Source organism: Apaloderma vittatum, unplaced genomic scaffold (assembly GCF_000703405.1).
Source record: "Apaloderma vittatum isolate BGI_N311 unplaced genomic scaffold, ASM70340v1 scaffold13030, whole genome shotgun sequence".
Taxonomy (NCBI): domain Eukaryota; kingdom Metazoa; phylum Chordata; class Aves; order Trogoniformes; family Trogonidae; genus Apaloderma; species Apaloderma vittatum.
In genome coordinates, this window is record NW_009692942.1 from 10,939 (window position 1) to 38,501 (window position 27,563).

The 27,563-nt window shown below is 35.2% G+C and overlaps 1 protein-coding gene across 1 annotated transcript; it reads right to left on the bottom strand.

The window, feature by feature from the left end:
- Positions 1-3,081: 3,081 nt before the first annotated feature.
- On the bottom strand, positions 3,082-26,728 carry LRRFIP2 (leucine rich repeat (in FLII) interacting protein 2; the record flags this gene model as incomplete). The annotated part of the gene is made up of 19 exons (XM_009874713.1): positions 3,082-3,875; positions 4,409-4,513; positions 5,165-5,244; positions 5,693-5,813; positions 6,697-6,746; positions 7,650-7,782; positions 8,076-8,177; positions 11,940-12,032; positions 14,168-14,260; positions 14,855-15,025; positions 19,199-19,270; positions 19,706-19,819; positions 20,546-20,590; positions 22,606-22,713; positions 24,201-24,254; positions 24,359-24,406; positions 25,754-25,798; positions 25,882-25,929; positions 26,654-26,728. Coding segments are annotated over 19 exons (1,668 nt in total), but the record flags the coding sequence as incomplete, so codon positions are not given.
- Between the last annotated feature and the right edge of the window lie 835 nt (positions 26,729-27,563).

The following is a 27,563-nucleotide window of genomic DNA, read 5'->3' on the forward strand; positions in this document are numbered from 1 at the left end:
TCTTGGATCACCTCATCTGTATAACGTGATCTTCTCGTTGCTGCTTTTCACAGTACCTCCTAGGTACCATGGTAGCCTATCCCAGGTCACCTCAGCAATCTTAGCAAGTCTTTCAGATATTTCTCTAGATATTTTTTTGCTGGTAAACATCTAAATTCCAGTCTGCACTGATTCCTGAGACCAGAAATTGGATGCTTTTCTCCAGCCAGTGAATAACTCCTAAATACAGGCCCCATTGATGAGAGAGGAGAGATTAATGCAGAACCCTGAAGGGTGCAAGAAGCTGAAAAGGAAGATGACTGGTCTGGTAGAAATGGCTGATGTTCAGGGGGACACAGTAAGGTCTGGCGAGTACTGACAGAGCAGACCCTAGTCCAATGAGATGGTGCCTCCTCAGCAAGTCTCATCTTTCATGAGGTCATACAATGCTACCTATTTATTTCACAACATGGCCCCAAAATTGAAGACCTTTCTGATCTCCTGTGGAGTACAGAAGGATAAAATATTGATAAATTTTGCAGATACCACCCTAGTAAAGACAAAAATCATTGCAACCTTTATAACTCCTCCAGGGTGCTGTTAGAAGCAGAAGTCTTTTGAAATCCTTTCCGCCTCCCCCCACCCATAATGAAAAAAGTCCTTAGAAATACCCATGTTTCGTGATGTGTCCTTCAGAGCCCAATTGACTTGACGCTTAAAGATTAGAAACCTGGTGTGATCAGCAATTCTTAATTACCCTTATTAACTACCCTTTCTAACAAATCATGCCTAAGACGTAAACCCAGAACTTTCCTCCTAGGAAGCTTTTGGGAAGCATTGTGCATTTTCAGTGTTAACACAGAAGACATGAATCAAGCATCCCATCTGCTGCATGAGTTTTGTCAAAGTGATAGTAGAGCAGAACATGCTTTGGTTTTGTTTCTCTACTGCAGAAAAACACCAGGGGAAGACCCAGACATCGAAATGGAGAAGGATGACACCAGAAAGGAAACAAGTGCTGTCTGCATCCCTAGAAGAATAGTTACTGACTTGACCATTGTATTGACTCTTCAGAAGGAAAATAGTAATCAGACACACGCAAGTAAACAAATGTTCTGCTTCCCAAAATTTTGTTATCCCACCAACTAAGTATGATTGCTTAGATTGCTGAGGGGAAAATAAAAAAATTGGTAAGAATGTGGCCAATAAGTCTGCTGTGATAAGTGAGTTTTTTTAAAGTTTGTAAAATGTCAAGGGCCAAACTTTGAGCAGGCATCTATCAAGCAGCATGAGCCAAACTGGACGACTTTTTAAAACTTTAGTGTACCCTGCCAGTAGACAGACCATTTGTACATTCTGAGGAGTTTGCAACATTAACTTGAATCATAACCAAGAGCATTGTAAAATTACAGCTTGAAAAACAAAATCACTCTGCAATTTTCAAACAATGCAATATGATATGGTCATTACAAATATTTTGTTGAGTTGCATGACTCTGAAACAGTTTCACAAGGAAAACTTAATAACAGGACAGGCTTGATAACGATGCTGATTTACTGCTATCACTTTTCATTTTTCTTCATATCTGTCCCACTTATATGAAAGGAGTTCAGAAGAAGCTGGTAAAACTTGGTGAAAAAATTGGTACTCCTGACAAGAGTTGTTCCAGAAAAAGGTGAAAGGTTTGCAGTTAATTCTTCCTAGGGCTGTCCAGTATTATTCAGCTAGTCTACACATTGGGAAGCTCATGTTCTGAGTATTCTGTCGAATTTTTTCTGATTTTCTGTTAGCACAAATTGCAGAAGCTCTACAACTAAAACAGCCACACTAACAGAACTCCATAATAAAAAGCATTTTAAAAAACAACTAAACATATTAATCTTTAGAAAGGATGTACTGATGCTTTACCTGTGATCCAGAAATCTTTTGCAGTAGGCTGGTAACCACGTTAGTAACTCCTTATCTGTTATATGGTTTAATATTGAAATCACAGTTCTCCTTGTGCCATAAAAAGTGCACCTTCAACAGAGTGGTTTAGAGGAGGTAAGCCAGATGTGCTCCCCACCACATGCCATATAAGGTTTTAGCACAGTTTTGTATATATGAACACTATCAAACCCCCTAAAGTATCCCTTTATGTTCAGAATACGCACCATTAAGGGCAACTAATCAAGACCCTGACAGTTTCTTCTGAACAATTTCACAACGGAATGCACAGAGTTAATAGCGCAGACGATCTATGTGATCACCAAACTACAATGGTCTCCTATTTACCAAGTCCTAGGGAGATCTGCTACTTATAAAGGAGGTTGGTCAAGAGGGAAGGCATTTTCTTTTCCAGGTCCAAGAGGCTTCCAAACCAAGAGACAGAAAACTTCAGTTCTGTACTGCTAGGATGGCTTTTCTTTGGAAAGCTGCTCTGACCCAAGGAGAAATACTAACCCGCTGGATCGTAAAGGTCCTGAAACTCACCTTGCTTTGTGATATACTCTTGAAGGGTAACAGTTTGCAACAGGAAAGCATGATAGAAGTCCAAAAGAATGACTCCTCTCAGATTGAATGCTGGACTCCTGCTGGCTTCAAGGGAAGTCAAACACAGGGCAGCACCACTTCAAATACTTCAGAATTGCCTCTGCAGATGATGTTTGTTTCCCACTGGTGATTTGCCAGCACGAAAAGAGTGAAAGTTCTTACTAGCATTCACTGTCCATAAAGAGTAAGCAATAGACAAAATCCCACACACTGTTTCAGAAATTTCTTCCTTGCTTGTACCACCCCTCTCCTGCCTGCCAGTACTGTTAGAGCAACACACTAGGATAGGAAATGCAAAAAAAAAAATAAAAAAAAAATTTCCAACTCATTACTCCAAAGCCAAAAAGACACTTTTCAAAGGTATGGAGATCAGAAATTACTATTCTGCAAAGATTTTGCTCTATCCTGTTGGTGTCTCAGTATTTAAAAGAAAACACAAAACATCGGGTTTTAGTCAGTAAAGTGTCCATTTAATAAACTCCTTAGCCACATTTCCCACTCCTTCCTCCCACCCTAAAATTTCAATTCACACTTAAGCAGCAGATGACATATAATTTGATGGGGTACAACAGAAGTTTTTAAAATCTGCACTCTTAATACTAAGAGAATCAGAGGCTAGTATTTGACAAAACTGCCTAGAACTCACATATGCCCATGCAAAAAAAAAAGCAGCTTTTTATATACAGTCCCTAATTTTCTTATAAATTTAAATATTTTACAAAAATGTATTTTCAAAATGTATAAAGTCTAGTGAATATCCCAAATGTATCTTAAAATAAAATGTTATCTGATTTCAAATGTTATTTCAACAATGAAGACTAAATTGCACCATATAAAAGGCACTTGTGCTGTGTGATGTCTTGAGCAAATACACGTTAGTTTATAATACAGGGTCATCTTGAATTCATGCAGTTGTCTCTGAGCATCAAGCATCATCAAAGCAGTCAAAAGAGATCGTGAGTAAACTTGATTCCACAGTTGTAAAAATATTTTCTATCGCTAAAGTCAAACATACAGTATTGTGCTCCAGCTCTGACTGTAGAATCAAACGCTATGGAAAAATTGCTGTCATTCACATGGGAAATTTCATTCTCTCATAAGTTACAAAAAGAAGTATGCCATTTAATTAAGAAACTAAAACACCTATGAACAGCTCAGTGTTCAAATAGTTTGTGCCAGTGAAAGTCTGTATTTAAAAACAAGCTAGGGGCTAGTTATTCAAGGAGCAGTACATTGTATTTTCAATTTCCATTTCACTGTTGAGATAAAAGCGCAGTTCTATTTGCCTTCATTTTCTCCAGCCTTTTCATTAAGTGGCTATTGGTCATCTCCATCTCTTCTATCTTATCCAGTGCTGTTCTTAACTACAAAATGAAAGCAAAAGTTACGATCACTTTAGGTTTACTTAGACTTTCTGCTGTCCTTAAGCTTTGATAGAGGAAATTACATCAAGAATACAAGTTACGCTTTCTAATGGAGTCATGCAGCAGCTCTTCAGCAAGCGCGATCAACAGCTCAATTAAACACGGCTTCTTCCCAGCATCCTGGGATGCGTTCTGGAAACTTCCCAGGCCGGCAAGTGACATAGGGACCATCACCCAGTAATTTGTATGAAAGGATTAGTTTAAAATAGTAAAAGTTATCACATTTAAGAGAAAACACAACTTAGGATCCTTCTTTTCAAGGAAGTAGTGCACTGAATTGTAATTAGTATTACTTTTATATGCAACAGTTGTCTTCTGAACACAACACTGATAGACTCAGAAATCTCCTCAAAGAACACCTAAAAGCTGTAACAACGATTACCAAAAAAACCCCCCAAACCAGAGCTTGGAGGTAAAAGAGCAGTTCAGGACTGAAACGGGCATAGAGCTGAAAAGGAAATCAAGTCAATTACCTCTCGCTGAAGTTTCCTCTTTTCAGCTTTTAGTTCATCTTCTACTTTCTCTGCATTTTCTGCTGCGTTTTTATACCTCACAACCTGCCCCTCAAGACGTCCAATCTGCAAACCCAAAAAAGACAAAAGGAACAATTACTCAAGTGTTCCACCCAGAGCTCACCTGCTACCAGCTGTTCTTCCCTTTCTAAAAAGCCACTGTAACACAAGGCATCCCGTGAATTATCCATACTATCTCCCTCTGGAAAGAGAAGGTTTAACTGTTAGCAGCAGCCACAATAGCAAAGGAGAGCGTTTAAACGAACTAACAAAACAGTAAAATAAACTGTGGGCAGAAAACTGCTTGGTCCTCTGTGGTGAGGGTCACAGGAAACGGTACAGAATGCAGGACACTGCTGAGAAGATACAGAAGGTTAAAGAATTAAGCAGTACTTTACACAGTCTATACAACTTTATTGTACTTAAGCTACATGAATTGATTTTCTTGAACTAGTAGCTTCAGTCCCTCTTCATATTCTGCTGTACATTCACATCTTAATTTGTTAACTCCAGATTATTTTCTTTTATGGATAGACTATGCTTAGGCATTCAATTACATGAAAAATGGAAAAGTGGTGCCATGTGCAAACTAAAGAACAATCAGTAAATCAAATTATGACATATGTTTTCATAGTTTTTATTGAAAAGAAGTATTGTGAAAGTGTGCAGAGGAAGTGTAAGAATAGCAACAATAAATAGGAAGAAAGAAACACTTACGCTTTGTTCCAAGGTAGTTATATCTTGTTCAGCTTTTGAAAGCTTGAATTTGTATTCACTAATTTGCCTGTTGGCATCTCCTAGATAAAAATTGACATGAAGATATTACTCAAAACAGCTCTCTAAACTGGCAGTTTCCCTTTTAATGAGAATAACAGTATTTTAGAATAAGTTTCTATATCAAAAATTCAATAAACAAAAAACCCAGAATATATAAAGAAAAATTTCAGCTGAAATTCTACCATGTAAAAATTGAAATTGTCCAAGTAGTGGCACCCATTCTAGGCAAGGTAATCAACTGAAAAACAACTTGCCAGAATGTTGTTATTCAACACTGAAAGAGGCAGATTTTTAAGCTATTCTGCATTGAGAAACTTCCTGCAAGAAGATATATCACCAAAAAAAGAGCTGCTCAACAACAGCTGCTTCACAATACTACTACGGCACAACAACACAAGAAAAAGGGTTGGAAAAGCCTCTTTCCTCTCCCCAGTAAGAATACCTCTGGAACAATAACCATATACCTACTCTGCATTTCAATTAGCTGCAGGTCAGAACCGTTCTCCAAGCCCATGATATCTGTATTCATGCCATCACTTTTAGAATATTTCTGTCGTTCTTCTTCCAACTGCATCTTCAGTTTTCTGACCTGAAAAAGAAGTACTCTTCTGTGAAAATCTGTTGATTCCTCAGCTCTGTCCCCTGTGTTTGGAGTTTACAGAAGAAATGGGAGCTACTTTTATAAACTTTCTTATCAAAATATCGTCCTATAGACAAACAGCATGGAAGTTATACATGCAAAACTCCCATCCATGAAACAAATATTTTAAGTTATTTTCACAATTACACGATGATAAATATGCATACACCTCTTTATACACTTGATAATTACATTTAATGTCTTTAATCAACACTAGAATATATTGGCATGCTAAATCAAGGATCTATACTAAAATTGTTACATTCCCAGTAAAACTAAATGTTGACAATGCCACTTGAAATTTGCAATGTGTTCAACTACAAGCATAAACACTAGAGTATTCTTAACATTCTTGTTGAATGGCTATGTTGTTTTTTGAGTCCTCTTTACTCAGTACTGAACTGTTTTATAATATAACTACTTGGATAATATTATTTTTCTATTTGAGTAACTGAAATGATCAAAGAAATAGTACCACTTGAACTTATAAGAATGTAATTTTACTGATTTTAGTATTTCCAAGTAAGACAAAACAAAACAAAGAACAACTTTAAGTACATGCACTAATAGTAGTCATCAGCCATTTAGTTTTCATCTAACCAGCTAGCAAAATGAGGGTTCTCTACCAACCAAGATCAAAATCACCTGGCTGAGGACACTAGTGAAAAGACCTGGTAATTCCAGGTAGCCAGCCAGGTAATTTTATTTTGTTCTAGTGAGTAAGTATTTGACTAAGCACTTTTTATGCGTAGTATTTGTTTATTGCTAATCTATTAACAGTCTGCAAAAGAATACACAAAGGTCTATTTCTGAAAAGATTAGCTTATTTTACCTGGGACAATAATTCCTCCTTTTCTCCAGCCAATTTTCGTAGTCGGACATCTGAAAAAAGAACTCAATTAAAAAACAGAGAAATCTGCAACTAAGAACATATTTTTCATAATTTTGTTATTTTTCAAATAAAATGCTCTTCAAACTTAAAGCAGTAGGAGCATAAGAATGATATCTCACTAATAACAACATGCCAGCCTTCAGTTAATAGCAGAAAAAAAGGGAAAAAATTAATTCCCACTGTTTATTACTATAACAATTTTAAAAGTAAGATGTCTGACTTCATTAATTCTTGAAAGTTAATTAAACAACCCAAGGGTTTTTTTTAATAAAACACAGTTTTGTCCCAATATCTAAGCCTGCCATTTCCAACAAAATGACATACATGTTATTGTATGCTAAAATAAAGGCTCTCCAAACCTGTATCTTTCTATGTAATTTTTTGAATGACTTCAAAACATATATTTTTTTTCTAATAAATATGATGGAAGACTGCACTTGCTTTATACTAATAAAACCAGAAGTATTTCACGGAAGGGGAAAGAATATACAATGAATTGTTTTCTGTAACAGAAGTTCTTCCATTGATTATACATATTTTTAAAGATTCTTTTTTCATGAAACACAATAGAAAACATACTAATCCAGAAGACTACACTTTCATGCAAGCTATTTTCTGACAATAATAAAACAGAAACTGGAACAAGAGATCTAATCGGTTACAAATATCTAAGCATATACTATTACTTTTTTTTTTTACTCAAAAGAAAAATCTGTCTTTTTACTGAGAGGAAAAAAAAACCACAAAAAAAATAATCCCAATCTTGAAAGCTATGCAAGCATGTATTCCAGAAGCATCACAGGTACCTGTTTTGTGACTATAAATCACAACAAACTGCATAGGAGGAAAACAAACACCCAAACACTCTATAAAGCATGTTGGAGTAGTTTTACCTAGTGGTCCTTCTCCTGCAGATTCCAGGACCTGAGCAGCTTCCTGTGATACAACTGTTATTGCACCAACCACTGATTCATGGTTTACATCACCATTTGGAGTGACATCTGGAATTATAGCTAATCCATGTTTCTAAAAATACAACAACAACAACAAAATCTATTTATACAAGAGCAGTGCTAAAATATAATAGGACAGAAAAGGTTTTTTGAGTTTTTGCGTTTGTTGTGGTTTTTTTTTAAAAAAACCCCACCTTTCAAGTTGATTGAAACAGTTACAACAAAATGCACTATATGTGCCCTACCCTAAGGTCAGGCTTTGAGACTGCACTGGAACAGTAATCATTCTTTCTCTTTTCCATTGACCTTGATTTCATGCCCCATTCTTGGATTTCTGTTACTGTAAAGTAACTACTACCAACATACCTCTCCTCTCTTCATAGTTTCCTTCAGGTCAGCCAACTCCTCTCTGAGCTCATCTCGCTCATTCTTAATGCAGTCAAAGTAATCTTTCTGTCTTTCTAGGGCCTGGGTTCAGGCAGATAGCAAGAAAAGAATGGCACAGAGAAAAGGCATATGACAGATAGCAGAGAGATTTTCTACAAGTAAAGAAAAAGAGCTCAATACAAGTAAAAAAGGTTAAAAAGGGTATTTTATATATATATAACAAACATCTCTGATAACTACCTTTTATTAGCCACGTATCTAGGCTCATTGCTGCACATTTGTCATGACATAACTTTTCCTAAGTGAGTCTTAGCATCTGTGATAGATTTTTATTTAGTGGATTTTATTTTTGGTAAATTTCAATAAACTAAATGGAATACATAAAGATCAACTCTTCTTAATACACCTAAAACATTACACCCATTGAACTGATTTCTCTACTTTTTATAGGGTATGCAAGTAGAAATCTTACCTCATAAAAAACCTTGAATGTATAAGCCTGTCATCCATTTACAAATACCAGTTTATTTACTACTTTAAATGTTACAGCCACCTTTTTCTAAAACTAAAGCAGTTTTAGAGGTAAAAAAAAGCAAATGCTAACTGCGCTAATCTAGCACAAAAAATGATCACAGCTAAAAGCATGACATGGATGTAGATGGGTTTGCCCACCTATGTTGGGGCTGTGTTACCTGGCAGTTAAATGCACACTTGCCTGACTGGGCAATGGCCCAGTATTCCATTCAGATTCACTACTGCACACATTACAAACAATCTTCATCATGCAGCAACTGCAAAAGTGTAAACATATTTTGCCAAGAAAATTATCTAACTAAACCTTATGTCATGCACGAATGTTTAGGAATGGACTGATATCAAGAAAGAAATGAAGGTGCATATCTTTGTATTGTTAATTGCTCCACATGACAATTACAGTATGCTGAATTTTAATAATTATGTGGAATTCTATCCTGGAGCACTGTTTTAATGCATTACTCTTAATTTCAATAGAAAAATAAGTGCTGTTGCACTTTTTTTATTAGTATGTAACACTTAATATGCAGATAATTCAACATATGTGAAAGTATTAGCTGTCACATGATAGTTTAAGAACTCGTAAGATGTCCTTTTACTTCCTAACACCTACTAGATCTCTGAGTATGTTATAAACAGTGTGAAGAACCTTAATCACTACATCACCTGTTGTTCCACTTAAAGATACACACACCTTTGCCAATACATGAAGAACGGCAGCAGAGATGGAGGGGGAAGTAAGCTCACCCACTTGAGAGAATGAACACAGAAGACCAGAATCACAGCACAGACACAGATCCCGTGTGCTCAGTGGTGTCCTGTGATGCTGTTGACCTGCCAAAACATCCTTTCTATCTTCACATGCTAAGCATAAGTGTTGGAAATCAGAAAATTCTGATGGGGAAGGAAACAAAACTGATAACCACATATTTATATCTGGAGAGATTAGCGGTCATTACTCAACACTGAAAAACTTTAGTGAAACTGCTGGTGTTTGTATGCTCAGGAGTTATTTTGTACTAAACCTACTTCTGAAAAATCTCCTGTTCGGGTGAGGAGCAGAAATCAGGACAACTAGGCTCTGCAGGCACACTTTAACACACCAATATGATTCAAATCTGATCACTGGGTGCGGGCAGCAGATTTGTCTGGGGGTCTATTTTCTAAATATTCCAAAAGTCTTCATGAAATCTATAACCGAACTCGGACACATCACTGTTAATTTCAAAGTGGCGATGCATGTACAATTTGCAGCCATCGAACAGTAAAACAGCTGTGTATTTCAGGAATAAAATCTGGCAGTTATACTTTGGCGTCCTCAAATTTATATAATTCAAGACTAAATACAAGTGCAAATTTCAATCACAGTGTAGAAACATCAATAAAAGAAGGCCAACCTATACTATTTCTGTTCTGCTTGCTTCTATTCCTTCCTCTAAGGCAGCATCAGTCTTGCATTGTAAAACTAAGTTACAATTCTAGTGTTTATAACTTTGTTTTCACTCCTTTGTGAAGCTTCTCAGAGACTTCTGAAGCTCAAATAGCATAAAAACTAGCAAAGTTAAGCAGTACTGGGGAGAAAGACTCAGGAACTGTGACCTAAGAAAAGTAAGTACATGTTTTTAAATAACAGGAGAAAGACAGCAATTTTTATGTTTTAAGAACGAAGATATTTCAACTCCAAGATGGCAATAAGAACTAGAAAAATATCCAGTTAGTGTTTTCAACAACAGAGAAACTGGCAAGTAAATTTTGGCTTAAAAAAAAAAAATATCTTTCTCGTTAATCTGACTGGTAGCTGGTTTATGCTGAATACTGGATAAATTTTATGCTCTATACTAACTCATATTTTTAATGTAAAAAAGTACTTGCACAAATTGAGACTGACTGGTACACAAGATGAAGAGTAATTATGGAAAGAATATGGTTAAAGAAAAAAATGTTTCAGAATAAAGTTCAGAAAAAACTTAAACACACTGAAATATTATTTTATGATGAAAGTGAAGACTGCAATATGGATTGAAGGACTGAAACATGAAATAAATATGGATTGAAAAAGATAGTACAACAGGGCTTTTATAAACTGGGCACCATTGGTTAAAATATAACTTTTCAAAGTGGCTTGAACTCCGGCAAATACAGCAGTTGTCAAAAAAAATCTACACCTATCACAATCTGGTGTAAGTGTCCCTAGAGCCACTAAGAGGCAGACATCTCCTTTTTAAAAACTTTGCACTTAACTCCATCTCACCACCAGGCAATCTGCTTGTGGGCCAGAACAGCAACAAGCTCATGGTCACATAGTTATCACTGAGGATCAAGCCAACTCAGGTTCACTGCTTCTGTGCTGGCCAGGAGCAAAGCTGACAAACCCTGCCTGACCATCATTAGCTGTGTAGTGAGTAGCAACACAGTTCTGTACCACCTTCCTGCCTAACACAGGAGCCCTACAGATGCTCCTCGAAAGGTCCCTCACAACCATTGTTCCAATTCCAGTAGTTGGTAATTCTGGTATTTCGTGTGTGGTTTCACAAAATCAGGTTGGTTCAGCATTGCATCCAAGCTAACCAGCCCTAGAAGGATCAGAAGTGCAATATAGGAATGCACAAGTTGGCTGCAGAAGCCAATTCAAGATGATACTTTTTAGCATTAGATACACCAAATGCAAACATGATCTACAATATTCACTGAGGCTCCTCTACATTTTGACCCCCAGCTTCTGCAGCGCTCCAGGTTCCACTATTTGCGGTATTTCATCTTTCTTACTTGAGGTAGTACAGACAATCTTAAAATCCACTCATTCTTACACAACTTGTTGAGATGACAACACAGGCAGGAGTCAAATTGTGAGGAAGGTTTGAACCGTTCACGCTTTGAAAATTGTATTTGCCTCTAAGGAGATTAAAAGCTTTAAAAGCAATATCAAATCTGTATAAAGATATATTATTGCTTTGTCACTATGGATCAATATACAGATCCAGGCCATTTTGACCTTTGTTAAGAATTAGGAAACGGTGACTTTTTCAAGCACTGAACATAAGGGAAAAATATTTTTTAAAAAAATCATAAAACATAACAGTTTATTATGTTATCGACTTAATTAGTATTATTCATCATTATGCTAGTAAAGATTAAGTGGAGCTCATTTTCTAAACAAGAGAAAGACTGTGAAACATTTTAAGTATTTAAACTGGGAGTGGCCTTCACTTCTTCAGAGTACACAGCATTCCAGGGGAGAGGGGAGAAAGGGATAGCATCCATCTACTTCTAATATGAAAAAAATACCTTTCCCCCATATTTGATTCATACCCCTATTTTTTTATCTTTCCAATTAATTGTCTCCTGGAGATCAAACACCTCTTTGGTTATGAAGTCTATATTCTGCTGCATGCGCTGATTCTCCTGCAGTAAATAGGATGAGGAAAGAATAAAAGAGGAAAGAGAAGTAAGGAAATGGAAAAAACACATTGAAATAGATAAAGGAAATGAAGTAGTAAAAGTCAGCCAAGGAGTTGATGAGCATGAAGAAAAAGGGTGCAACCTAACATAATTTATTTCTTAATAATTCATTCAAGAGAAGAGCCAGTGATTTTCTTCAAAAACATTGATAGGAGGATTTAGTGCAGCCAGAGCTACTTTTCTTCAGTAACAGTTCACAGTAGCAGTAACAGGCTGGGGATAACATCCTTTCTATAGGAAAATAACCCTGTTGTAATTTCCTTCAGATACCTTCAAGTTCCGTTTGGAAGTGTATACTAATGTTAATGGGTGGTTTTATCAGCGTTTGATAAAACAGAAAGTCTTCTTGAAAGTACAAAGAGGTTTGAATCCAGCATCCTGCAAGTGAAATACAACTGCTGATACTACATTAATACCTTCCAAGCGTGGTCCTAGTTTTTTACCTGACTAACACTGTGTTTTGCTGCTTGCCCTGCAAACATAACTAAAGACTTTTGCTATGCTCATGTAATTTTACGTATGAAGATGACATAAGAATTTTTTAGGGCTAGAGAATTTTTTGCCCTCCTAATGAATGAACTTAATTTCACATCTGGGAATAGAAAACAATGTCTTTCTACAAAAAGCTCAGTTCTGTTAGTGTTAATAGATAAGAGAGGTTACTCAAGAAATGGTAAATACGGGTCAAATCTTTGATGGGACTGCATGCATTTAGTGAACCTTCAACATACGCTACATGGTACCAAAGCAAATGCTCCAGAGAAATCTATCACGTATTTTGGTTTCATATACTTACACAGAAAACCCAACAAAAACCCCAAACAAACAAGAACCAGAGAAGAAAGAAAAAAGTTTTTCTTAATTCACAGTGAAGTCAAAGAACCTTGAGCAAGTGACAGTGCCACAACCAGAATTCGCTAAGTTTTATTGCTTGCCAGGATTAATCTGTCACAAAATGCTGCTACTTATTTATTTTATTTTATTTATTTTATTTTATCTTATTTATTTTCTTCTGCTAGTAAGTCATATCAACTCTAGTTCACAAAGCATATTATTTTCTAAGTAACCATGACAGATGGTTACTTTTCAGAAGTCTTTTGGAGTTAGTATACTGTCCTACCCAGACAGCAAAAGAATTTAGTGGAGATAGAAATTGATCAAAGAAATCAGTATTACATAGTTTTTGAAAATTAGGCAGTGGAAACTTTGGCCCGCACACTTAAAGATCATCAACTTTTACTGAAACCAAAAGCTGACAGGAAAACAAAGCACTAATTGACTTCCAGTGCTAGACCTAAAATCAATGGGAAATGGACATACTCTTGACAATATGTATCTCTGTAGACCATTTTAAAATGAAGACTGATAACAGCTCTGGAATTTTAGGATACATTTATTTTTTTCCGGAAGAAAAGGGTGCTTGACTGGTAAGTAAACTAATATTTACAACTACAAACTTCAGTGGTTGATGCTCACAAAAAAATGAAATAACTAAAATGGAAATTTTTTTTAAAGGAAAAGAGTAACATTTGGTATTATCCATGCACCAGAACTTTTGCCTATGCAAAAAGGTTTTGGCTATACAAACATTAGTTCTGCCCTCAAAAGGACAAAAAGTTACGAGGAAAATTCATGAGAGAACCATGATTCTCACAGGAATTAAATATTTTACAAGACATAACACATGTGAAAATCTTGCAGAAAAATTTTCAACTGTGTATAGAATCACAGAATGGCCTAAGCTGGAAGGGACCTTAGAGATCATTTTGATCCAGCCTCCCTGTCGCGAGGGACGCCACCTCTCAACTAGATCAGGCAACACATGGGGACCCAACGGGAATCGAACCCGCGACCTTGGCGTTATGCTCTACTGACTGAGCTAACCGGCCCCCAATTCTTTCTATATTTACAGAAAGATTGATAATTTAAATTCTACCCACTAAAACAAGATAATTGTTTTTCTTTAAAATGAAAGATAGCATTTAAGTTTGTTTTGCCTATGATGGCTGTTACCATTCAAATCTTACACCATTTGTATTTGCACAAGTTCTACCATAAACTATCTCATATGAACATACCTCTATCAATTCATCTCTCTGTCGAAGGCTCTCTTTAAGTTCATCCAGCTTATGCTGCAGAACACTGCACATGTGTTTCTGTCTTTCCAATTCCTATATAAAATAGATTAATTATTTGGCTTGTTTGAAAAGGTTAGTAATATCAGTTATCATAACTTTATCTAAGAAATTACTGCAACTACAAGTGGCTAAAAATCATGGCACCTGTTCCAGGTAAGTTTCACAGATACCAAATAAAATCTTCTGTATAGTAAGTACCATGTAGAATAGAAAAGTTGCCAGCACAGCATTAACAGTAAAAGCTCAGACGCTGAATTTATTTAAACACTTGGAAAAAGCTGTGACATCTGAACTTCCCTTTCCAAGAAAGTAGGACTGAAAATACTGTATTTGATCTAAAGTCATATTTATCTCAAGTATAGAGTATTAATCAAATAACTTCTTTCTTCCAGGGGATGGGGGTGAAGGGCTGGTGTTATTTTGGGTTTTTATTTAAAAAAACAAAAATAAAACACCACACACACTCCCCCAATACTCAAAACATCTTTAGTCACTGAGACAGATAGACTACTAACCCAAATGTTTTCAACTGTTCTTACTAAGCAGTCCAGGTTTAAGCAGTTCTTAATAAGCAATTCTACGGTTTAACTTTATGATTAGAAAAAAAGAAAGTTTAAAAATCAGTACCTTTGACTTCTCTTCATTCTCCCTGTAGAACTCTGCTATCTGTTCTTCCTTCTCCTCAATAACGTCCTTTAGAGTATCCACTTGGTAAACCAAGTTGTTTTTTTCATTATCTAGCTGAGCATTGGAAACCATCGCCTTCTTGTACTTTTCTTCAACTTCAGCTAGAGAATCCTATAGGTAGTAGAAAGGCATATGTTAGTTAATGCATTTTTATATTGCTAAAATGCCACCATAACTCTGAAGAGTGCTATCTGTTATACAGTAAAAATATGCAACCATTTTTGTTTCTAAATTATATTTGTCTTCCCTTTAGATATATCAAGTCACAGTTCAATTTCCATTCCTCTGGTTTAGGTCATACCCAACAACAAAAAGCTATCATTACAAAAGTATGAAAATCACAACATAAAATTCAACTTGCATTATCTACTCGACACCTTCACAGCTTTACTCACATGGATGAAGTAGTAATAGCACACTTTATTGTATTTTTACTGTATGCGTGAAACAACACGTCAGAATGCGGCAACAAATCTGACAACTAAACAACTAAAAAAGAACTAACTCTAAGAGTAACTTAATGCTCATTTAAGCAGTGCTCTGTTACCTCCTGAATCTGAGGTAACAGAGCAGTTCTAAGGTAGTCACATTTTTTCAGTAATAACGATTCTCTGTTTAAGCAGACGTTTTCCTTCTATTTCTTACGAAGTGTTTAAAGAAAAAAAAAATCAAGTAAAGATTCACATGCTTGATTCTCTATCTGCATGTACACATATGCCTTGCTATATATACCCTCTTACACAATTCTCTCACATTTACCGAAATTATTTTATCCTATTATTTTTTTCTCAGCACTGTAATAAATGTCAACTATTCCAATACTACAACAACTATTACTCTGGGCACTTTTAAACATGCAATGACTTCATTGTGCATTCCTTTAAAAATACAAAAATTGAGTTTCAGAGTCCTAGTTTTATAACTGAAAAAGAACTATTAACCCAATTCCTTTCCACAGTAGATCTGTGCGGTACTAAAAATCCCTAGTATTTCATGTGACCTGTTCTTTGAAGGCATAAGTATCATAATTTAAATGTTTAATTATTTGTGTTATGACAGCAGAAGTACTAGCAGGAGAAGGGCACCAGGCTTGGGTTTTCCAAAAAGCAGAAAGGAGAACTAAGATATGAGAGGAGAAGATGGTAACAATCTGTTTCCTAAGAAAATGGTGAAGACTTCTATCTATTTTACTGTAAAATTACACAAAAATTTTTGTTTCTGAATTAAATTCTTGAAAGATACAACAAGATACCTTTTAGAATTTTATCCTAATCACATGTGTTTATACCTCTCGGTTCCCTTCATTGAATACTGGAATTTTGTGCTGAAGAAATATAGTATTTTAGAAACCCCAGGAAAAATATCTTAAGACATACCCTGATAGAACACAGATGAGGAGACAAGATAGTATAACTAGTGAAAACATAAGAAAGGTACCATTATCATCTGGGAAGTAGTAAATAGCAAACAGCAAAGAAAATTCACTACAAGAGAATGCTATGACTAGAAAAAAAAATCCAATTTGTTTCTGAGAGTGTGGTGAGTGGAGCCATGTAGTAATTTAGGTTGGAAGGTGTCTGAATGCCTTCTGGTCCAATCTCCTAACTAAACAGGGCCAATCAAGACAAGCTCTTGGTCACACCTCATCTCCAGTTCATTTTAAGTATCTCCAGAGATATACTGCAGAACCTGTCTGGACAACCTGTTCCAGTGTCTGACTGCCTTCCCTGTGAAAAGTCTTTTTCTTGAGGTCTAACTGGAATTTCTGTCCTTACAATGCAGATTTTGTTTGTTGCATCTTGCCCTGTCATGGTGCGCCTCTAAAAGGAGTCTGTCCCATCTTGTCAGCCAGCTGAAAACAGCAATGATACTGTTGCCCACTCCCGCAAGATTTATCAAATCCAGTTGTCTCAGCCTCTTGAATGCTATGTGCTCTGGGACTCAAGCCTTGAGAAGGTTAGGGCTCAAAATGTCATTAATCAACAGATTAATGGGAGAGCAGTAGACTGATTTTGAGACAGAAGAGAAAGAATTACTTTCAAGAAAGAAACCAAGCTATGTCTAAGACTTTATGACTACCTAAAAGAGCTGGAACATTGCTAAGACTTCTTTGAAACTGTTTCTTCTTTTAAAGTAAAGTACTATGCATGTTCCTGATGGTTCAAAAATTCCAGGTACTTTCAGTAATCTTCCAGTTTAGTGAGAAATATAGACTTGGAACAATTTCTGAAACACCTGAAAGAGGTAGTGGGATGTGGAAGGATGAAGCAGTGGGAACACGTTGGAATGAAGATAGATAATAAGACTCTGCACATAACCTAAAGCTATGAAGGAACACCACCCATATTTCTACCAGTAGAGCCAAAGGGCTATGCAAATTAGCCTGTCTAGCTAGAACAAGATTATTAATCCCAGCAGACATGAAGTGCTCTATTAACTGCACACACAAAAAAGAGGAAAGGAAAGAGATTCCTTTCTAATTGATGTAATAGAATATGGAAAGAATCAACAAAATTAGATCAAACTGAGACATGAAAAGATTTGAAGACCTAACTAAATCAGAACTATCCACATTAGAGTTTATTCTGCTGACACTCAGCAGATTTGTAGCCAGGCGAAAACCACACTCTTAGTAGCACAAAGGATGAGCAATCAGAGACTGAAAGGTTATGCAATTACACATCAGTGTTACTCAACCACTGAAAAAACACCTGAAGTGTAAAAGCAGGTATCCTAGTGACTCTTCTAACATATACAAGACAAAACTGCTAAAGCAGAAGCTGAGGAAAAGGCAGTAACGCAGTACTTTCCTCATCAGAAAGAAGGGTTCCCAAAATAATCTCTATGGAAGGCAAATTAACTTAGAAACGTATTATTCACTACTAACAGTAGTATAGTAGCAATTCCATTTTGTAAGACAAGCATAGATAAGATCTTACTGTCTACTGCAATTGCTCTTTGGTAACTAATAGATTACCATGAATAATACTAATCAGTAATGTCTCAGAACAGTAATCACTATATGCTGGCAAACATGCAAAAGCATGAAAGTTACATTCATTCTGAAAATATCAAGCAATCTCACATTTTATTCCAAATTAGTATAATCATAGTTATGTCTAATAATCTTGTACTCTAGTGCTCTTTGAAGTCTTTTTAATATTCATATGGCTGTACAATTAAAAACAAGACATATTTCATCTGAGCATAGGGCTATCAGATTCAAAATTACTTATCCTCTAAAGAGGAAATAATTATTGCTACAATGAACAGCTCAAATTATGTATTTTCTCTTTATCATCTAATATATTGTTTCATCAAGGAAATTCAAAGCAGCATGGTCTAGTATAAGCAGCTTTCCTTAAATTTAGTCTCTATATGGATATAAAACAAATATGGAAAGAACTCTTCACTTTTACATGGAGCCACTCACAATTAGATAACATGAAAGTGAACAAAAATATCCTGAGAAGTATCTGTAATCCATATCACTTGCTGTATTCCCTCTCCCTTCTAAGTGGAAGAGGGGAAAATAATCATATTCTAAATTAACTGCAAACTATTAATTGTGCAAACACTTACAAAAGAAAAGCATACTAATTTAATACTAATTTAAATAAGTCAAAATACAGACAAATCTCATTAACCTAATGTTGAAAATACCAACCTATAATTTAGACAAAGATAATGGGAACTTAAACAGTAAGTATAAAAAACCCTCCAATTCTTTCTTAACAGCAAAAGATTAAAACAAAATTAATCTTCTGCAAGAAGCATGCCAGCCTAAATTCAGTTCAGCACATCTTTCAAAAATTATTACTTTGGTTTTGCTTTATAAGATGCAGTATTTGCTGAAAGTTGGAAGCCTAATTGTTAATTTAAGTTTTTGCAAAAACTATATCTCTTTTCTTTCCTCCCCGTTCAATACATAGTAACTATTTTGAATATTCATTTATCTACTAGATGACTCTCAAAAAAAAACAACAAAAAACCAATCGGGCCTCTCAGTACCTTACCCAAAAACACCTGCTAAAAATATTCAGTTTTAATACTATTTTAACAGAAAACAAATAACAAGCATATACTATCTCATGTATATTTAAATTGTAATTAACTCACATGACAAATTTAAGCTGATGTTCTCTATGCATTAAAAGTTAGATACATGCTTTAAAGAAATTCAAAAACTTGTTAGTAAAGTCTTATCTAGTTAGTGGAACCAGTGATACCTCTGTTACCCAGAAATACCCATAAAGAATGCATGCTTGCGAACAGCCCTGATACCTTTAGTTCTTTAAGTCCCTGCATGTATCTCCCTTCTACATCGTGTATCTGGTCCTTAAGATCATAGATATCCTGCAGGACATAGGAATGAACCGTTGTGTGAGAAGTATGGGGAAATAATTTATAGTTGAAAAAGCATTAAAAGGGTTACATGCATTTCTGTCAAACGCCAAAGCCTGTAACAATTCACAGGAATCATCATTAATTCGAAACTTGATGGAAATTGAGATTGTTCATATCCCTGAACCCAAGTCACCTCAAAAAGAACAGAATTGTTTCAAACTTGACATAAACAAAGTCTTACTTTACTATAACTGAAACTGTTAAGAAGCATATTTAGGAACACAACAAATTACCACGATAAACACGGAAATTTTTTGTGACTGCGACATCCTCAGAGCTTTTCCTTACTATGAAGAAACAAAAAGTTTTGTAGCAAAGAAAAATTTGTCATAATCACAAGCACAATTTTAAATAAGCTCTAAATTCTCTAAAAGTGCCGTTTACCCGTAATTCACTGAGGGAGGCATCAGGATCCATCAAACTGCTCGTGTCTCCACTTCCTCTCCTAGATGAGTTGCCACTCAGAGGAGTTGCACTTACTGAATTGCGAGATGATGGCTTAAAACAGGAAATACATTGTATCAGGGATCATACCATCATTTCTGGTATTCTTGACATTACTCTTCATACTTCAGTCAGAGAACACTTCTCTCTCTTTTTTACTATTTCTTAGTATTAGCTTATACACACTATTTTCCATTATTTTCCAGCACTTAATGTTTCTTCTTGGTGAAATGTTGGGTTCTCTTTGATGATCTATCAGTTATCATAACACTACAGTTTTGAGTGGTCTGTTCAGAGACTTTCATAAGGAAGCTATTAGCCCTAGAAAACTGCAGAAGTTTAAAATATTTTTCAAAATTATAATCTCTTTCACCCAGGATTCAGAAAAAGTCTCTAGCGGAATCTAGCATATGAATTTTTGTAGCCCTAGTCTTTTAAAATTCAACCTTTCAAGATTGGTATTTTTCACACAGAAAAGAAATTCTATTAGAAACTAATACTTGCTAGAATTAAAATGAAGAATAAAATTACTTCCTTGGGAAATAAAGGAAGCAAAGCATTAATTTTGTAGATAAAAAAATATGTTTAAAAATATTTCTTTGCAAGCTCTTAGAAATGAGTAATGCACACTCTACTAAAACATTTCTACTTCATCTATTTATACATTAAATTAAATACTTATACATCTATACAACATTTATACTTTCTGAACTACTTTAATGCTTGTAAATTTGTGGATGAGCACTGATTTTCAATAATTTTTAAACTGAAAACTCTTACCCTTGAAAATATTTCTGAATGTGATTTTTCACTTTTTTCTTCCAGCTGAAAAAGAAAAAGGAAAGTGATCACAACACATCTTTTGCAATGATACAACTACTGGATCACCATCTTGTGTCAAATTTTGAAAAATGAAAGAATAAAGTACCAGAAGCTAGCAGAGACTAAGACAGGAAAAAAAATAATTCAGCCTGAAAAAATAGGTTTTACCTCAACTGGAAAATGAATGAATGCTTGTAAAGAAAATGCCAGAAACTCTTTTTTTTAAAAGAAGAAGAAATCATTACAATATTGAAGTACTGTATATATACACTTAAGTAAAAAGAACAACAAAACATGTTCATTTCAACAGTGACTACAATACTTGGTGGCATAACAAACAAAGCTTCATGCAAGTGCACTTCAGGCCATCAGTGTGAATATCTTAGTTTTTAGAAAACACATTTGTTCCTTCAATCTCTTCTGTGAAACCTGCAATTGCATCAGGACAAAAACAATCCATGTAAAATCCCATAATGGAAGTGTACTAATTAATAGCAACCCACAAAATAATTTAAATTCATATTTTCTCAACTGAAGCCCAAGCAAGAGAACTACCACTCCCCCTTTCTTATTTCAGAAACTCTGATATTGCAAAATTATATTGTAGATTTTCATATTTTCAAAATTTCTAGGAATCAAAATAGGTGGAATTAAATGCAGATTTAACATGCTGCCATGTTCTCAAAAACTTGTATGATATATTGAGAATGGTATCTTAGACATCTTGCTTCTCTGAGAACATTTATTTTTCTTCCAGCCCATGGACAAGAGATTTTTAAGTTTGCTACAAGAAGAAATAAATGCTACTTTAAGAGATCTTTCTTTTTTCTTATATTGTGGTTTCTATAGAAGCAACATTGCATTTTCATGGCAAATTGACCAGCTCCAATGATGTATTGAAATTGTAAATCGCAACTATTTGCCACCACTATAACGATAAAACGAACTGAAGAATCCAATCGATCTGATTTACAATAAACAAAAATATCCATTTGGAATCTAATAGTACATAACGATAATGATAAAAGCAACTGAGGAGGTAACAATTCCAGTCTCAGCCTCCACATTTTTTTTAAAAGAGCATAATCTTCAGAAAAGCGAGTTTATTAAGAGAAATAATTTTTTAAAAAAGCTACAATTTAAACTAGAGAAATGATCGGTCTCTCATACTTTGAGCATGTACAGATGATAACTATCATGCATTCCTACAAGTCACATAGCACTATAAGAGCATTAAACTATCCAAATGAAGAATCACAGAAACAGCAAAATAACTAAATAAGCAAAGTTCTCTCAGTCTCTCCTACTGCATATTCTAGTCCTGAGTGTTATTTCAAGGACATGACTAAGAACAGAATTTTCCTCATTTTTACCACTACTGAAACACAAGTTTTGATGACAAGGAATAAAAATTTCTAGGACTTATAGCAACAATAAAAAGAAGGCAGCTAGGTTTTGTGTAAACAATATTCAGGCTAAAGGGATGCACAGGAAAGCGGTCATAATTTTTCTGTAACGTGCTCCATTGATTTGCAATTCAGTACAAGAGCATATCCAACAATGATCACTCCAGTAATGGATTCTGATCAAATCTTATCTTGGATGAATGTAAAATGCAGTAACGAGGATACTGTGGCAAGTATTTATTTTTGTCACTACACTCATTAGTAGCGTTCCAAAAATACACACAAAATTAGACATTTCCCTAAGAAAAAACAAACACACAGTGTATTACATTTAAGAGATGTCTAAGCTTATTACACACAAAGAACGTGAAATGTTAATATTTGTCACGTGCTTATAGCAACAGGCAAAATCCCCCTTTAAATAAAGTGGCATGCTTCTTAAAAATTCACACTCTGGACATTTAATACAAAAAGAAATGGCCTTCAACAGATCTGCCATTCGATATCTCTGCATGTTTTTATAGTATTTACTCTTTCAGAGTGTGAAAAGAAAATCCACGATTAGTACATTTGCTGTATTCACCACAGTATAAGAATAAATATTACACTCACACTATTCAAACCTTGGACATCATCTGCATCAGAAATAATGCTTCCCCTGCGGTTGGAACGACTGAAATAGTCAGCAGCAGTTTCACTTTGATCAGAAAAATCAGAGGACTTCAAAAGATAAGGAGAAGAGTGAAAGAAAAGAGAAGATGACACCACAGAATTTTATTTAAAAAGAAACAAACAGGAAATCCTAACTTAAATCTCCATTATTGCAATTTATTCTTGTCACAGAATAAATTCTGCTTACATTAATTACGCTGACATCCAAAGAACAAACAAGTCAGCATCTACAAACATATTCTATGATCACAACTTGCTTTTTCATTCAAAACCAACTTATTTTTGCTGTTGAAAAGTCCACGTCTGATAAACCTTACTGTTTCTCCATCTATGCATTTTGTGCCTCTCTTTCTCAACAGCTTTATCAAAACCAATACAGTTTAAAATGAAGATACGACACACAGATTTTCATCAGCGTTTTGTACTCTGCTTCTATCTTCTCTCTCACTTTTTCTTTCAATTTCCTGTGAGTACTGAGCTGGCTTCCAATGCACAACTCAGAGTGAAATCAAATTATTAACCACAAAACCAGTAGAAAGTTAAGTTATGAGTAAGATTTTTACTTTGTCTGCTTTTCAGATCACTAAACAGATACTTCGGACTCTGTTAAACATTCACTAGTGTGAGTGAAGGGTACCCCAGCATAAAGAGATCTGGTACATATATTCCCATATTGGATACTTTTAAGAAATTAATCTTAATGTTAAGAGAAACTAAGGAGATAAATAGTATTTTCACAGTTCCAGAGACTTTACAAATGGGTGTTTATACCTCTTAAGTTTTGGAACTTCATAAAGCTACAACAAAATTCCCTCTTTCCTACATCCTCAAAAATTCCCTCTGACATGTATTGTAGCTAATCTGTTTTTGTTCAAATTCTGTAACTTTTTTAAGATTATGTGAAAAATGAAAAAAAAAAAAAAAGGACTACTTTTTGTGTAGCATGACCAAAGAGTAGCCACATCAATGAAACCAATAGTTGTTCCGTGCAGGAACAGAGTAGAACTATCGAAAAATCACTTTGCAGCATGAAAAGCTGGCTTTGGAATGATACTTCTAACACAATACAGATCCAACAACAAATTCCTCTGCATTTTGAATACTGGTCACCATACAAATGAGCCAGCTGTTTCTTACTGCATGATATAATAAAGTTTGTGCTAGTCATCTTCCCAGAAAGAAAGACTTTTTCGCACATGTCGTAGTAATTGTTTCATGTGCCTGCCCCAACTATGACATAAGGTGGTATCCCCCATCATGTACTACACTCTGGTTTCCAACTGCTTCCATGTATATACATCACAAACTTTTAAAAGATGTTTAGGAAAACAAACTCCTCCTTCCTTCTACACTTAACTGCTAAAACTTCACATCTTGCTAAAAATCACACCTCCAGCAAATTATACCTTTTGAATGAAGAATTGATTAACTGAGTCTGTGTATTGCTCAGCAGAATGATGCCATGCGTAAATAACTCATAATTGGCGCATGTTAGCATCCAAGCATTCAGCAAATCATGCAAAAGGAACGCTCACCACAGGACTACTTCGAACTGAGCTTGCTCTTGAAGAATAACTGTATTCAGATGGCTAAAGAAAAGTTATGAAGGAAATTTTCACAATTTGCACAGATTTTTTTGTCTCCAGAATACAAAGATAATGAAAGAAACAACCAAAAGCCTATTTACACTTACAGTGCGGGAACTATATGAGCTACGTAATCCATCACCACACAAAGATGCCTGAGAAGGAGGGAACGAAATACTATTTATATTAAATCACAGAAATAATTACGCCACAGTCTTATATGTTCTAATTCTTACATATTGTAATGTACGCTTATCTTACCTCATCTATGCATTTTCCAGTTAATATTATACTTCCTGAAGGGATAAAATTTTTTAAATTTTCCAGCAGCATTTCCTGCTCTTTTCTGCTATTTAGGATGTTTATTTCCAAACATCAATTTAAGAATTTCCTTGAAAAATTGCCACAGTTTTTTAAAAAATACCAAATCTTAATCATTTTCAGGAAAAAAAAAAAAATTAAATTGCAATTTTGTTTTTCACTGCTCTGAATCCTTCTGAAATTTTAGTCCACCCTGGAAACTGAAGGAGAATGTTTCAGGATGCAAACGCAAAGTCTTTTATGCAGTGGATAATAAAACCAGCTCTGGGCAATACATTTAAAAAAATTTAGAACTTAGTTTCATGCTGCTTTCCCTCTACCTATAAAGGCAGCTTTTAGAAATTATAATTACATACATACTAGAATTATATGTAACAGCAGTCATTATGGTCTTGTTCTCTCACTGGATCTTCTAAGGGTTTCTCAAGAATATGCCCAGAGCCAAAAAAGTAAGTATCTCTGTTTGCAATCCAAGCATAAAACAAGACCGCACTAACTAATATCTAATTCTTGCTATTCTTGTGTAAGAATGTTACATAAAAATAGCTGATGATTTTCTGCACAGGTTTATCACGTCTCTAAATGGCAGCATAGGTTGCACTACTGTAGCAGCAAAAGGCATACATTTTCAGGCATGCATGTCACTAAGACGACTTTTTGTAGAGCCATCTTAGCCATTCTTATGGCACTTCTAACCACTTTTTGCAAAAACTGAGATTAGATTTTCATCCTATTAAATTTTAGTATAATTATTAAATTTAAATATGGCATCTTATTTCAAAGCATCTGAAGTGTAATTAACCACAAATTTCTGCAAACTCCTGACAATGATTTTTCCTGTTCAAATGCTTAACTTCCTTAGATATTTTTTCTAGTATTATAGGTGCAGTTACTTGGTGTGCTTGGATTATTTTGCTCTAATTCCAGTATTCTTCAACATCATTGCTGTACTTATGAGCTTTATGCTTGTCTGTAGAGAGACCAGTAAAACAGCAACTGCTAAGACACTTTAAAGAGGCAATTTAACAATGTTAAAAGCATTAAACTGAATGCCTCGACAAAATGACACGCACAAGCTGCAGCTTTAGTTCAAAATATGAAAAAAAAATACACAGGTACTGTCAAGCCTCATGGCCACACAACACAAATTTAAGGCAACCATGCAAATGGTGCTTACGAACCAAACTGATACTTCTTATCAAACCAGTGCTTACAGAAGGTGATGCCTATGAAGAAACATGTGATTTTACATTCGAGGGCCATTCAAACATCTCAAGAAAAGCAAGGTATTGTTTTACATTGTACTAACCCTGTAACTCCTAGTTGTTGCCACTGGATCACTGTATAAAGAAGATGACTGCAGTGTGAAAAATAGAAAAAGACAGAAATATTTTTTTCTGTGTACATTTTTTTATATGCTGCTCTATATTCCCCAGAAGTCCTAAAGATCGAAATAGTAAATTTTACATCTATAATAGACAGGTATTTCAAGAAAAGTGTGGATAAACACTCCAGGAAAACATGCTGCCTTTGAAACTATAATCTACAACATCAGTTAAGGCAATCTAGTATTTTTATCAGAATATTTGTACAAGAGAATGACAGAAAATTAAGTGTTTTTCAAAAGACATCAATCTCCTCTAGCTACTTATTTAAACCTGACCATGACATTAGCTGCACATATTGGAAGATCCTACTCATCTCATGACAGACAACTCATTTATCATTTATATTACTATAGAAGAAAATAGTATATTGGTACTAAACATGTTTTGTTGCCTTTTTTTTTTTTAAATAGGACTTTGAGAAAGTGTCACAGCTGCGATTTGTTTTCTTTATATCATACAGCAAGCATGACACAACTTTAAATTTAAAACCCCACATATGCAGAACCCAGAGTGGTTTGCATGTTATGCATCCGTTTTACAAAAGGCAACCCTTAAAACCAAGAAACACAATTGTAACTATTGGCTGTAATAATCTGCAGTGTTATAGACAGAAAGAGAGAGAAGTTTACTTCATACAGTAAAAGCAAGAAAAATATATGCATTTTATACACATTAGAAAAAGAGGAGACAGACCCGAGTATGGTAGGAAGGAACCGGTTTACTATATCTAAGGCTGCTATAATTTCTTTGATCATAGTAAATTCCACTCTGTGAGGGAAAAAAAGAAAAGATAAAACAAAGGTCGCATAAGTAGATCTTGTAAATAAAAGTTCACTCTCGACATTGTCCAGATTTTCCCAAGCTTAGAAGTTGTGCAGAATGCTGTAAAAAATTTCCTTGTGGTTGACCGAAAATCCATATAATATTCTGAAGGAAAGTATAAAACCACCCAAAACTATTTATGTACTCTGTGTCAGCATTATCTGTATTTGAAATGCCATATCCAAGCTAGTACACAGTTTTGAGTTTTTTCTCCCTAATAAATAAGAAAAACCTGAAAACTTTACCTAAACCCTGACAAGTGCAGCATGAAATGCATGAAAAACATATTTGACAAAACTGGCTAATAATGAGTACAATGATTTGCTCTATGTTTTTTTTTTTCACTAGATGTCATCTTGAATCAGAACATTTAGGGAGAGAAAATTACTATCCCGGACTTCAGCAGGGCCGACTTTGACCTTTTCAAGCAGTTGCTGGGGGAAATCCCATGGACAAGGCTGCTTGAAGGTAAAGGGGCCCAAGATAGTTGGTTGGCATTCAGGGACTGCTTCTATCAAGCTCAAGGTCAGTGCATCCGGACACGTAGAAAGTCAAAGAAGGGAGCCAGGAGACTTGTGTGGTTGGACAAGGAACTACTGGGTAAGCTCAAATGGAAGAGGAAAGTGTACAGATCATGGAAGGAGGGGCTGGCCACTTGGGAAGAATATAAGGCTATTGTCAGAGGATGTAGGGAAGCAACTAGGAAAGCTAAGGCCTCCTTAGAGTTAAACCTGGTGAGAGAGGTCAAACACAACAAAAAGAGCTTTTTCAAATACATGGC